The following is a 14340-nucleotide window of genomic DNA, read 5'->3' as shown; positions in this document are numbered from 1 at the left end:
CTGAACTTGGAAGTTTTTAAATTTGAACTTAAAATGGATTAATACTGTGACATAAAGTCTGAGGCAGAGAAATGCTAAAATGCTGGATGAAGCAAGAAAAAAAAATATAGATCATCCAGAATTCATCTTTGATCTAAATTCAAGGCCAAACAGTTATCTGTAGAAGGCTTCAGAAATGTACATTGGACTTTCTTGCAGCCGATTCTATTCATTCCTTTTCAGGTCTTGACCTTTTATTACTTGAGCTCTTTGGCATCTATGCTCTTTGCCCCTCCTTTGTTCTTAACATTCTCTGTGCTTGGTTTCTGTGACATCGGCTTTTCTGCATCTCCTCCTACCCTCTGGCCATTTGTTTTCCCTCTACTACCTCTATTCCCTGAATGCTGATGCCTTTCCTATTCGCTGTGGGAAAACCCATCTTCTCCAAAAGTAATCTTACCAGTGCTGGTAGTTTTCCATCTGGAGCCCATTGCTCTCCTCTGGGATCTAACTGTATCCAGTTATCCAACTGCTTATTGGACTTCTCTATCTGAATGTGCTGGTCCAAAGTTACACTCCCCATTTTCTCAGTCCTCTTCTGCCCACCTCACTCCCTCTCCCATATTCCTCATTGTGTGGAAAGATGCTGCCATCCAGATGCTCAGACTACAAAGCATGGATTCTCATCTTCCAAACAACTGTTGATGGAGCTAACTACTCCCCATTCCTATGGCCCGTGAGCACTCACCACTCTGCCTCATTCCTCCCTGCTCTAATATCCTCCCGACTGGTCCCCAAATTCCCTCCCTCTCCCATTCCAGGCTCCATCGGAAATCGAACAGGACTCCATTGCTCACAGTTTGTTCCTGACTCCCCACATCCTGCATCTTACAGAATAAAATCTACACATATTTGCATGCCATTTAAGACCCCTTATGATTTATTTTTTTTTTAATTTTTTTCAACGTTTATTTATTTTTGGGACAGAGAGAGACAGAACATGAACGGGGGAGGGGCAGAGAGAGAGGGAGACACAGAATCGGAAACAGGCTCCAGGCTCTGAGCCATCAGCCCAGAGCCCGACGCGGGGCTCGAACTCACGGACCGCGAGATCATGACCTGGCTGAAGTCGGACGCTTAACCGACTGCGCCACCCAGGCGCCCCAAGACCCCTTATGATTTATGATTATATTTATTTCCTCCCTACCCCCAACACAAACACACACACACACACACACACACACACACACACACACACACACTTTTAAGTCAGCGATACCAAACTACTTACATTCCCATATTGCATCTAACTCTCCCATTTCTACTTGATGTTCTTCTGCCTGGAATGCTTTTCTGTCAACCCTGGCCTACCTCGTTTTTTATTATTGTTCTCACACGAAGGCTTCCTTTCTCAAAGCAAGTGTTTTTTCTCCATGAGGACCTCTCTAACTCTCCCCTGTGGTATATCTTATGTGTGTGCACCTCTACCGTGGCAGGTACCACGTTTGTTCACCAAGCAGGCCCAGCATCTTAAAAAAAAAAAATGACTGGCACATATTAGGTGCTCAGTAAATACTTGCTTAATGAATGAGTGTTGTTTACATTTATTGGGATATCTGTTTCCCCACTAGATTATAATATCCCTTGTATCTACAATGACTAGCCAGATAGAGAACCCCCACCGTTAGGTGATTGAGTTTGGCAATGTAAACTTCCACATTTTACAATCTTTAGCATATTTCAAGGATTCAAAAATATAAATGAGTTATTATTAAAATCCCAACAAGATTCTAGTTCTTAGAGAACTGATTTTATTTTGCCTAACGACCAACTTTTAGCAAATTCATAGTAATGGAGAGAATATTGAAAATAGCAAATGATACGTAAAAAAAGATAACTTCCTTTTGAATTTTGAAGGGGAAAGTGCTCTTTGTACTTACATTTTAAAGATTTTATTTTATTTATTTATTCAGTTATCTCTATACCCAGTGCAGGGCTCGAACTCACAACCCTGAGATCAAAAGTTGCAGCTTTATCAACCGAGCCAGCCAGGCATCCCTGTACTTACGTTTTAAATTGGGAGTGACTGAGGACCCAGCAATTCATGATCTATTGAATAAATCTTGAATTCATACTGCAAAGGTCTGGCTGTCTGGGTTCTCTTCTTTGCCCTCTGATCCTGACTTCACATTGGGCACTGATTTCATCACCTCTTAGACTGATTAACTCCGCTTAACTTCATAGACAGGTGTTAGTTTACAGCTTTCTGAAGAAGGTTTTGGAAAGTCTTCTGAGGGTTTCTGCAGGGTTAGAGAACAAAGGTCTCGTTAATAATCAATAAAACCAGTAGTGCCCAACTTACAGATCTTATAAGACCAGTTGAGACCACTAAAAATCCATTTAGGGGCACCCGGGTGGCTGAGTGTCCGACTCTGGCTCAGATCATGATCTCGCAGTTCTTGAGTTCGAGCTCTGCGTCGGGCCCACTGCTGTCGGCTGCTCCCCTCTCTCTCTGCCTCTCCCTGGCTCAGGCTCTCTCTCTCAAAAATGAATAAACATTTAAAAAAAATCCACTTAACCTGTCATATACTGGAAATTTTAGACAACGTTCAAAACTAGAACTTAAACACCAGAATAGTTTTTTAAAACCTCTTTGAGAAGTATCTTGAATATCAGCACACAAGGCAATAGGTGCTTCATCTTGCAGTGAGGTCTGTTGGCTCTTCCTAGAAGCCCAAGAACTGATGGTTCGCTCCATTGTGCTTGGGCTCCAAAGCAAGCAGGCTTCTCTTCAGGCCATCTTGGACACTGATGTCAGAACAAACACAGGTTCTCTCTGTAGGACCCTGACAGCTCTGCTTCTCCTTTTCCCCAGGGATCTATTTCATTCCTCATGTCTCTTATTCATTCACTCAATACACGTTTCCTGAGCATCCGCTGGGAGATGAGCCTTCTTCTAGGTGCTGAGGATACAGTAGTGAACAAAACAGACAAAATTCCCTGTCTCACTGGAGCTTTCTCTCCCTTTCTTTATCCACCTTCCTCAGTGAAGATGGGGGGATCTGAATATGCTAGTCCTGCTCTTCAGATTGGCAAATGCACACCAGTCCATGGATTCAAAACGCTTCTCCCATTTTCCGAGATGGGTCCATGTCTCAATTCTTTTTTTTTTTTAATGTTTATTTATTTTTGAGACAGAGAGAGACAGAGCATGAATGGGGGGGGGTCAGAGAGAGAGGGAGACACAGAATCTGAAGCAGGCTCCAGGCTCTGAGCTGTCAGCACAGAGCCTGACACGGGGCTCAAACGCATGGACCGTGAGATCATGACCTGAGCCGAAGTCAGATGCTCAACTGACTGAGCCACCCACGCGCCCCATTGTGTATTTATTTTTGAGAGAGAGAGAGAGAGAGGGAGACACAGAATCTGAAGCAGGCTCCAGGCTCTGAGCTGTCAGCACAGAGCCTGACACGGGGCTCGAACTCATGGACCGTGAGATCATGATCTGAGCCGAAGTCGGACGCTCAACTGACTGAGCCACCCAGGCACCCCAGTGTCTCAATTCTTAACACACTTTTTCTGAGTTAATGAGGAGTGCCCATGAACTGGCTCGCCAGAATGGGTCTGAAGCCTGTGCTAGAAGGAGACTCCTGAGGGAACAGGTTAACTGATCTGATGAGGGTGAACATCACTGAGAACAGACTTCCTGGAAGACATCATCGACTGAATACAGAGAGGGGAGGAGAGTGGGAAGAAAAAGCGTGCGTGATATGCAGCCTGGCTCTCTGCTCTGCCTGTGCGAGGCAATGAAAAAAAAAAAAAAGGGCAAAAAAAAAAAAATGTCCTAAGGAGCCTCATTCCCACAGATTCTAGTCCCTGGAGTACTGAAGGTTAGCGCTGCTGGGAATGTAATCCAGAGACAGCAAAGTCAGCACAATGTGCTCTGGGACTGTCCTTTTTCTCATTCATGGGCCAGCTGAAGCAGCTTCCTCATAGCTGTTTCGCCACTTGCTAATTGCCAGTAATTACCCTTAAGCCCCGCGTTGAAAGGGCTAAAACTATTTCATGAAATTTTGTACAGATGAGTATTTATAAATTGGGGTTTCCGTCTCAGCGGTGTCAGTACTTAAGCAGAGCTAATAATTGACCTGGAAAAAAAGTTTTGGTGGCTGCAGTTAAGGGACTTGGTGACTAGAACCAACCGAGGTGCTTAACTTTTCTTCAGTTACTTAATTCATTTCATTGGGTATGAGAATAAAATTTTTATACTGAAATGCTTTTTGACACTATTTCTTTCACGTCCCCTGCTGTGCAAGTGAGGCAGTGGACTACAGGAATCGAAAGGATTAGACTGTTCTTTTCCATCACAGCTGGTACATATTCAAAATGCAAACCTGCCTGGGTATTTCCAAGGAGAATATTCTTTTCATGATGAAGCTGGAGTAATCTATTCTTTAGTAGAAATGACCTCTGTTTTCATGGCCTGATGACTGAGCAGTTTTATATGATTTGATGTATTCTTTGGGATCAGAAAAATCTGTCATAGATCTTTTCTAAAGATTAGGGCGATAAGCAACCTAAGGTTCTCTGATCTTGAAAGGAAACTATAAATAATGACTACAAGGTCACCAAAAAAAAAAAAAATAGTACAAGCACCAAAAAGTCAGACTTATGCTTCATCTAACTGATACTCACTTGATGTTTTCCAAAATTCAAGGAAATAAATTTTTTTAAAATGACTCTTTCTAAAAAGAAATCTAAAAGAGGCTTAAGTCTAACTTTAACCAAACTAACAGTGCTATCAGCTACTTCCAGGAAATAAAAGGAAGACAGAAAATAACTCTGTACATTTTATTTTAAATTATATGATATTAGAGAATAAGCATTTTTTTTGCTTATGTCATTTATATGTTTAATAACAGTAACTGCCATTTATTGAGTATTTACTAAGTGCCTAGCATTCTATTCAGTGCTTTACATACAACATGGTAGAATGATTAAGACAGCATGCTCTGGAGTTAGACTGCCTGAGTGTAAATACTGATTATTTACTATCTGTGATCTTGATAACATTACTGAACTTTTCTGTGCCTGTTTATTCATTTGAAAAGGGGGAGTAAATAATAGTGTCAACATCAGAGGATTGTTTGAGGATGAAATGTGTAGTATACCATGAGCACTAATATATTAGCAATTGTTATTATCCCACTTAAGGCAGGTACGTAATTTAATGATGCCCCATTTTTTTCTCCTGATTTTGTAGGTGGGAATAAGAGACACAAAGGGTTGGGTTACTTTACCAAGGTTAACTCAGCTCTGTTAAACTCTTAAGATCTACACTTTTAACAACTATAGTCTACTACAAATACACTGGGGATCACAAATCCTTTTTGGGCATGGGCAAAATATAAACAAATAACTTATACATGTCTGAAATTAGCCTATAAAGAGCCATTGTGTTGCCATTACAAGTGCCAAATTCACTTCTGATGGGCTCATAGGGGATAAGATTCTATTCTATTCTATGAGCATCTCCAGCTCACATCCTCAATCAATCATACGAAGAGCTTAAAATTAACACATCTAAATGCATTTGGAAATCTAGCAATTAAACAACAAAAACACTCAGAGTATCTATAAGTACCAATGTCTGTAGTTAATTCCCCCTTCCCTCCTTTTTCTTGGTAGGGGCAACCGCTACATATGTCTACGAGAGAGATGTTTAGCACTGTAAAATCACGCATGCTCTACAGTTGGTTTTACAATTAAAAAGTAGGTTTACGAGGGCAAAACTAAATCTCTGTGGATTGGGGCTATTTAATTTAGAGCCAGGATTATGTCTTTGACTACTTGGTACAATGCTGGGTATGCTGTCAGAGCACAGAACATAATAAATAATAACCACAATAAATGTGCTTGGGAACTGGTATAGAAGTTGCCTAGATTGATGGATCTCATTTGCTATCCTGTATTACTCAACTCCAATGGAAATTACAATTTGCTTGTAAAGATACCTTATTTATGTAACTTCAATTTGAAAATTTTTTCTTTCCCTTTTAGTTATATGTGTTTATCAAGTTTGCTTTTCTTTTTTAAACATAATATTCCTTTGAGGAGGAGTTAAAAGATTTAGCTTTGCCTGGCAGCATGCCAAGTAGAAAAACCACTATCATCAATTTTCTTTCCAATAAAAGATGATGCTCAGAGTGGTAGACTTAAATTCCCAGTCTAACCTCACAGTGTTGATGAGATTTTCAAATGCTACTAAATGGAACAGGGTCTACACTAGAAGGAATGAGTTTTTATTGGTGACAAGAGTGAAAATTAAACCATTATATACGGTGATAACCGAACAAGGAAGAAGAAGTATAAAATCAAAACAAAAGGATTATTTAAGGGCATGTCTCCATAAAATGAAGGACTGTGGCCCTTTTCAGAATATGCCAAGGGAAAAAGAAACAGTCTATATACTTCTCCACTCCTGAATGCATGCCTTTGAGGAGTTTGAGAACCATTGGAAAAGGATTATGAAGCAACACAGGGGCCCCTGGGTGGCTCAGTCGGTTGAAGGGCTGACTCTTGGTTCAGGTCATGACCTCATGACCTCATGGTTTGAGCCCTCCAATCGGCTCCAGCTCACAGATCACAGCCTGCTTCGGATCCTCTGTCTCCCTCTCTCTGCCCCTCCCCACCCCTCTCTCTCTCAAAAATAAACACATGTTTAAAAAAAAAAAGCAACTCAAATAGTTGCTTCATTTAATCTTTCTTAAACGTTTTAAAATGGTTGACACACACTTTAAGAATCTTCTGAAAATAATGAAACTTATGCCTATAGGAAGACATGCGCACAAAATTTTCATACACTTTCAGGAGGATTAAGGGACCCCTTGAAACCCATCTGTGGATCCAGGGATCCAGATTAAGAACCATATGAGTCTCAGGAGCACACTTTATGTTTTGTAGGGTGTAGATAGGAACACTGGCCAAGCTAAACCGTCAGTCCAACTGCAATAAAACTGTTAACCGATACTTACTACTGTATACAGTTTTTATAAATTTCTAAGTGTTTTTGTAGAAGCTATTTATTAGCCCAGTAGACACTTAGATGCCAGGTTAGATAGATTAGGTAAGAAGGGGTAATACTGAATATGTATTCTGTGCTGTGTTGCTTACCAAATGTCTGGATAGTCTATCAGAATTAGATTTTGTATAAATAAAAATGTTCCTTCATGCAACATAAATATCCTTGGCTGGTGTGCATTGAAGCACTATTCTTCTAATCCCTTAGAATAGATATTTATTAATTCTTTGCAAAGAGAAACAAAGTACTCAGGTTTCAAAGGTGTTAAGATAGACACCTAGATCAACAGTTCTCAAAGTTTTATCTGAGAATCCCGGGGAGGTACATGAGATCCTCCCTTTGCCGATTGTGTATCTGTGTGAGTCTGAATTCTCTTCATATACTTCAACCAAAACAACATATTGCAACAGACTGAATGCAGAAGCAGATATGAGAATCCAGCTGTCTTCTATTAAGCCAGACATCAAGGAGATTTACAAAGATGGAAACAATGCCACACTTCTCACCAACTTTTGTTTTGTAAAACGAAGTTAACTTGTAATTTTTATTTTCAGTGAATTTACAAATATTTTAAACTTCTGTTTTAATTTCTTTTATAAATTTTTTTTTTCAACGTTTATTTATTTTTTGGGGGACAGAGAGAGACCGAGCATGAACGGGGGAGGGGCAGAGAGAGAGGGAGACACAGAATCGGAAACAGGCTGCAGGCTCTGAGCCATCAGCCCAGAGCCCGACGCGGGGCTCGAACTCACGGACCGCGAGATCGTGACCTGGCTGAAGTCGGACGCTCAACCGACTGCGCCACCCAGGCGCCCCACTTCTGTTTTAATTTCTAAACAGTAAATATCCCTAGATATGACCTACATAAACAAACGCTCTTTGGAGTCCTCGCCAAATTTTAAGTGTTTTCAAATGGACCCTGCGACAAGTTTGAGAACTTGATACATCCCAGAAGACAGGTCTGTGTGGAGGACCAAGTATAGTTGGTGGGAAAGGTGTCAATGCATGTGTCACGGGACTGATGACACGGTGTGCCCTGTCTTGGGGATACTGTTCCTTGAATGGGAATGGTACTAAAAGTGGAGAGGGGAAGATGCAGTCTAGGCTCTCTTCGCTTTGTGTCCTGTCCTACACACAGCTATCATGGCAGCGCAATTTCTAGAAAAAGGTCTAAAGAAACAATGAAATAGAATCCAGAATCCTAAAACTAGGACAGACAACTGCTGGCTGTTTAATGAGAAACAAAGAAGCTGCTGCTTCTTCTCCAATGAGAACGGAAAACACTTTTTGGATTTCCATTGTTTTTTTGTTTTTTTCTTTTTGTCAGCTTATACAAAATTTATTAATTGTTGGATTTTCTATTGTTTTCTAATAAGCTTTTTTTTTTTTGAAATACCATTTCCTGGAAAAATACATATATATATTTTTTAAGGGGACGAATCGGTAGAGGATAGAGGCAAAGCCTAAATGTACCTTCAAAATGTATATCTTAAAATTTAACATTTACCTCCTATGCACTAAGCATTGTGCTACAGAGTAAACTGTGACACGGGGGAAACAGTCTTGAATTTGGAATGAGAAAAATTGTTTCAAACTATTTATTTGCTGTATCGTTTGGGGTAATTTAACCTCTCCGAGTCTCATTTTCTTATTTATAAAATGTGGGTAAAATCTCACGAGGCTGTTGGGGGTTGAAAAGAGTTAACCTGTGTCTAGGAGAGCGCATGGCGCATTGTAGGTCTTCAATGAATAGCCAGGGGAGTGCATGTAAAGGCCAATGATATCAGTAAGGGAGAGGAGACGTATAGACAAACACTTTAAAAATAGACACTTTAAAACTACACGGCGGAAGGTCTGACGTGCCAGTGTCACTACAAAAGTATCTAGAAAGTGCTACGGAGTGTCAAGGGAAGGAGTCGCACTCGCTGTGATTGGGAGAAGATGCTTAGGGAAATTAGGGAATGTAGAAAGACACCCCACGCCCCCCACCCTCCGCACCTTCTCCAGCCGCGCATCCCGCCCTACCCTGCGAAGTCAAACTGCTTCCCGCGGCTTCCACGCTAGACTGGAAGAGCACCGCGCTCTAGGCTTGCTGGACTCTCGCCGGGCACCTTGAGCGTGGGTGTCCAGCACGAGCATCTCAGCACGCGTGCACACTAAGCCGGCCGGAGACGGCAGCACTAAGGCACCCACACACCCTGAGCTCTGCGCAGATAGTAAGCGGACGCAAGCAGGGGTAGGGGAGAGGAACTCCCAAGTTCCTAGCCGCCGTTCACCCACTCTCCCCGCACGCACAACCATCCTCAGCCTCCCAACTTGCCCTCACACCACCCGTAGGGGCAGCGAGGAGGCCTCCGACTGCAGCGGAGCTCCACTGCGGGGCCCCGCTCCCCAGCTCGCGGGAACCTAGCGGCCGGCGTTCGCTTGCTCGCTCATCGATTGGCACTGCCTTACTCCTCTGGCTCTACTCGCGGGGAAACGGTCCCCGAGACTTGGAAAGACCGGCTGAACGCGGGGCGGGAACCAAGGCAGGCGGGCCAGGTGATTGCCGATCGCACGGATGAGCGCGGGTCCCGGCTCGCGCTCCGTCTGGCGGGTGGCGGCGCCGGCTAGCCTGTGCGGTGCGAGGCCGGAGTCGGCGCTTCCGCCGCCCCCTCGCGCAGCGCCTGTGCGCGCTCGGCCTGCCCCTGCCCCGGGGAAAGCGCCCCGCGTAGGGCTGTCGCGCCGCCGGAGGTGGGAGCTGGCGTGCTGCGGAGGGAGGGCCGGAGGGAGGGAGCGCGGGCGGGCGACGGCGGTGGCCCCTCCCCTCCCCCTCCCGCCGCCGCGGAGCGCGCAGGGAGCAGCCGGGGGCTCGGTGGCGGCGGCGTCTGGCCCCAGCTCCTCCTCCTCCTCCTCCTCCTCCTCCTCCTCCTCCTCCTCCTCCTCCTCCTCCTCCTCCTCCTTTTCCTCCTCCTCCTCCTCCTCCTCCTCCTCTTCCTCCTCCTCCTCCTCCTCCTCCTCCTCCTCCATCTCATCCTCGCTCCCTCCATCTGCCGTGGTTATGGCCCGTCGCTGGAGCACAAAAGAGTCTCCGCGGTGGAGGTCTGCGTTGGTCTTGCTTTTCCTCGCCGGAGTGTACGGTAAGTGTCCGCGTCCCTGCGCCCCGCTGACCGAACAAAGCTGGGGCGACCCTGGGCCCCGAGGCCTCCAGGACAGGGGTTCCCCGGGAGAACCGGGGAGAGACCCCACTGCCGACGGGACAAAGACCCGGCGAGGGGTGGATGCCCCGGAGGGGTGTCCACACACGAAGATGCTTTCGGCCGCTCACCACCTCTAGACCCTCGGGGTTGTCGGAGAGGGGTTTGGGCGTCCCGGCCGGAGGGAGTCCCGGTGGAGCGAGGGGGTGGTGGGCGGACTTCCCGACCTGGACTCGAGGGCCCCTTGCACAATCCACGCACACAAAGATGTATGACTGTGAGAAGGAAGAGGAGGTCGCCCTCGCCGCTCTCGGGACGGTCCTGCCACCCCCGACCCTTCCGGGGTCAGGAAGTTCTCTCTCCAGTGAAATTCCCACCGCGCCAATTCCCCATTCTCCCCACTCCCTGAAAAAGCAGCCTACCGCTCTCGTCCCACTCCTGCACCTCGGAGGCCGAGGCTCCGCTGCTCCCGGGCGTGTTGGATCCTGTCCCTTCTCTGGGAGCAGTACGCGGGAGAAGGCCAGAAAATAGTTTCCAGCCCCACCTCACTCTCTCCCTTAGGGCGTAGATGTCTGCCCCGACTCCTGGTTCATTTGTCATTTCATCCATCATTGGCCGCTAATGTTGTCACTGTTGCTTCATTCCAGTCTGTGGATTGCGTTGCATATACTCCTTTGAGGTTGAGAGAAGGCTGGAGACTGTGTGCGAGGTCTAAGCTTTATGTTACATCAGGGTCTGAACTAGAGCTGAATGGAATTAATTAGAACATTCATTGCTTGAGACTTTGAGTTCCACTTCTGACTTCACCGTTCTTAGTTTATCAGTTGAACGCATTGAAAAGGTGTTTCTGTGAACACGCTTAACATTTACTACTTAGCGTGGTGTTTTGATATCTTCAGAAGGAAATACTGTAAATAGGAGTTGCCATTCCTTGAGAAATTTCACTTATAAGACGTCTAAGTCATTTGCCACGAACACTAATTCCACTAATGGTACGGTGATGGGAGTTCAGTCAGTATGTACTTCGTGAGCAATATTACCGCTTTTGAAGCATTTATCTGTGGAATCGAATGCGATGGTAACTGTTAGAACCTGAGAAATTACTGCAAATGAATTTAATGACCGTAAGTTAACATTTACTAGCAACCAAAATAGTTTTTCAATGTGATTCAAAATGTGTTGCTCTCTGCCTGATCTGATTAATGTATTATTATACTGTATTATATATATTATACATTATATAAAGTGTGCATTTTCGTTTGTTTAGGGCAGGGGAAGGTTTGCATTCGACGTGGTAATTGTGAATGGTATGCCTGTGTGTGATCAGAAAACCCTGTGCGTGACTTTTGAGTATTAGTTGCACCGAGTAGCTGTGATTCCCACTTGCATGATGACTTGTGGGTTTGGGTCTACACCAGAGATCAATAAGCTATTATGTTGTTTCTTCTAGCCTGAAGGTGGGTATAGTTCTGCCCTAGGTTTGGTGTAATGGCCCAGAAGAGAGAAGAAAGCAAGAAGGCATCTTTAATCTGGGGTGATTAGAAGTGTCCTGCTTTGTCCTCTGCTATAGTCAGAATTGAATCCTAGAGATGTCTGATCAGAATAGATAAATAAATGAGCTCTTTTAGCTCTTTCATGAAAATCTGTGTCATTAGTGTTTGAACTAAAAGTCTTTTTGCCTCCAGGGATAAGAGGCTGTGAACCTTGTAATTTGTCTTGGTACATTCTTTTGTACTTGTACACAAAACGACTTTCTAGTAGGTGCTTATCAAAGATTTATCTTTTTGGAATTTATGTTTAGTGACGAACTGTTGGTAGGCAAAGAAGGAAACTCCTTTTCCAACAGTGTGGGACCATGTTATAAAACTAGCAAGTAATTGTGCCAGGGTTGATGTCTCCAGCCACAGCAAGTTTCAAAGTATAAGCAAAAAGGAGGTAGTGAGCCAGGCAGAATATTAAAACTATGTGAGCAGAGACCCTTCACCCTGCAACTGGGGAAATTCTCTTTACAGCTATACTTTTGTCCTCTTTTGTCTCTCCAGCCATATGTGGGTTTATATGAGAGAAAAAAAAAAGCTATAACAATAATATGGGGGGATGTGCTTCTATATAAATAGTGGGGTTTGTTTAACTTGAATATGCACTAGTGAGGAGTATTACTGAGAAATACTCATCACACTGGGCCTTTAGAACAGATATTAGGTGTAATTTATGAAACTGTACCTTATGCATCAAAACGTGTTTTTAAATGGCTGAGTGTGAGAGTAACTCTTAACATGGCTCAGTGAAAAAAAGCAGGTTGCTCAATATGTAGGCAGTTCCAAACTAACTCTTCACAGAATGAGTCTTCTGCACTAATGGCAGTATTAAATGGCTCCAGGTTGTGTCTTGAATCTTGGAACATTTCATGTATCTTTTTTAAAAATCTGGGGGCGCTTGGGTGGCTCAGTCAGTTGAGTGTCGTACTCTTGATTTTGGCTCAGATCAAGATCCCAGGGTCGTGGGATGGAGCTGAACGCGGAGCCTGCTTAAGATTCTCTCCCTGTCCTTCCTTCTCCCTCCCTCCCTCTCTCCCCTTGTCCCCCTCTCCTTCCCCCCCCCCCACCTTGCTCAGGGCTGCACTCTTTCTCTCTCAAATAAATGAAATAAATCTGTTTATTTTGGCTTTTATTCTCTTCACATGGCCATTTTAGTGGCCTATGTTTGTGACTGTTAAATGTGACCATATTAGTGGAATAGTGTGACTGTTTTACCTCCAAGTTACTTTTCTGAATGTTAAGGCCTTACTTGAAACTCTAAATTGTGATATGGAGTATAGTAATGTTTTTTAGAAGTAGCTGTTTGTTTGGTGGGGTGCCTGGGTGGCTCAGTCGGTTAAACGTCCGACTTTGGCTCAGGTCATGCTCTCACAGTCTGTGGGTTCGAGCCCCGCGTCGGTCTCTGTGCTGACAGCTCAGAGCCTGGAGCCTGCTTCAGATTCTGTCTCCTTCTCTCTCTGACCTTCCCCACTTGTGCTCTCTCTCTCTCAAAAATAAATAAATGAAAAAACATTAAAAAAAAAAAAGTAGTAGTCATTTGAGAACCAATAATTATCTTTCAGGAGCTACTCTATCTTAGCTGCTATAACTTAACTATTGAATGTCCCTGAGAGTTAGTAAAAGTAAAAGTTGACTTCTGTCTTTGGAATTTGGAAGGAATAAGAACATTAGTGGAAACAACTGTGAGCTTTGCTGGGCACTGTCCTAGGCCGACTATAGGAGAAGGTGCTTGTTCAGATCTCACATAGGGATGTCTGGCTCTTGCAAGTGCATGGAGGTTTCCAGAAACTGTCTCCTAGTCAACAGAAGCTGTTGATTGGCTCATCTCCCAAGCCATAAGTTGGTAATTGTAACAGTTCCATTGCTTTATCCTTTTTCCACTTCCCGATCAGTGTTTTGTAACTTTTTTTTTCCTTACTGAAACCCACCCTTAAAATACATTTTATGTTACTCCCAGTACACAGAACAAAACGAAATAAATACCATGAACAAAACCATGAAATAATACTTTTACTACCTGTGATGCACCCAACATTCTTCATTTGCTGGTTGGACTCATTATTTTGGACCCATTAATAGATTGCAGTTCCTAGTGTGAGAACATGGCCCTAGATGAAGTTTTAAAATGTAATTTGAAATGTTTGTGGTATTTGTATATCATTTTACAATAGCCTTGGAGAACTGCAGGTGGTTAGTTTGTGGCTACTTGCTGCCAGAGCATTTGATAGCAGTAAGAACTCTTCTTGGCATACATGACTGGCCTGTGATAAAATTCTTCTTTGAACTGGTTTTCGGCTAATTATAGTCAAAAGTCTTTGCCATACACAGTACTGTTACAGAGGGTTGTGGTAACATAAAATACTCTTTTTACCTTGCATTTTCTATCTAATGGTAAATCTTTTCCCATGAATTTTGTGGAACATTCAACAGCATTTTATAAATTTCCAGTTTAAGGATAGACTAGAAGTTCCAATTTTAGAAAGGTTGTAGAAATAACTGGAACGTGAGGGAAAAAATCTAAACCAGATTCCAATTACTTCTAAAAAAGTCAAGCTTGATTACATAA

At 43.7% G+C, this 14340-nt stretch overlaps 1 protein-coding gene and 1 long non-coding RNA gene across 4 annotated transcripts in view; one reads left to right on the top strand and one right to left on the bottom strand.

Annotated features, from left to right (window-relative positions):
• The window catches only part of LOC102901049, an 82856-nt gene extending 71871 nt beyond the window's left edge, over nucleotides 1–10985 (bottom strand). The window contains exons 1-2 of one of the 2 annotated variants that reach the window (XR_006592789.1): nucleotides 10659–10985; nucleotides 2048–2279 (exon numbers count right to left, since the gene is read on the bottom strand). This is a non-coding gene — a long non-coding RNA (uncharacterized LOC102901049). Of the gene's footprint in view, nucleotides 1–2047; nucleotides 2280–9085; nucleotides 9911–10658 lie in introns of those variants that run through there. The other variant, XR_006592788.1, reaches the window with a different exon arrangement.
• LRP12 (LDL receptor related protein 12) overlaps nucleotides 10029–14340 on the top strand; it is a 73616-nt gene continuing 69304 nt past the window's right edge. For both annotated transcript variants that reach the window (XM_011291429.4, XM_011291428.4), the window contains exon 1: nucleotides 10029–10179. In XM_011291429.4, coding sequence (XP_011289731.2) covers nucleotides 10101–10179 — 79 coding nt within the window. In that variant the 5' untranslated portion in view covers nucleotides 10029–10100. The remainder of the gene's footprint in view (nucleotides 10180–14340) is intronic.

Source organism: Felis catus, chromosome F2 (genome assembly GCF_018350175.1).
Source record: "Felis catus isolate Fca126 chromosome F2, F.catus_Fca126_mat1.0, whole genome shotgun sequence".
Taxonomy (NCBI): Eukaryota; Metazoa; Chordata; class Mammalia; order Carnivora; family Felidae; genus Felis; species Felis catus.
Note: the sequence above shows the minus strand (reverse complement) of the source record. Positions and strands in the feature narration are given on the sequence as shown.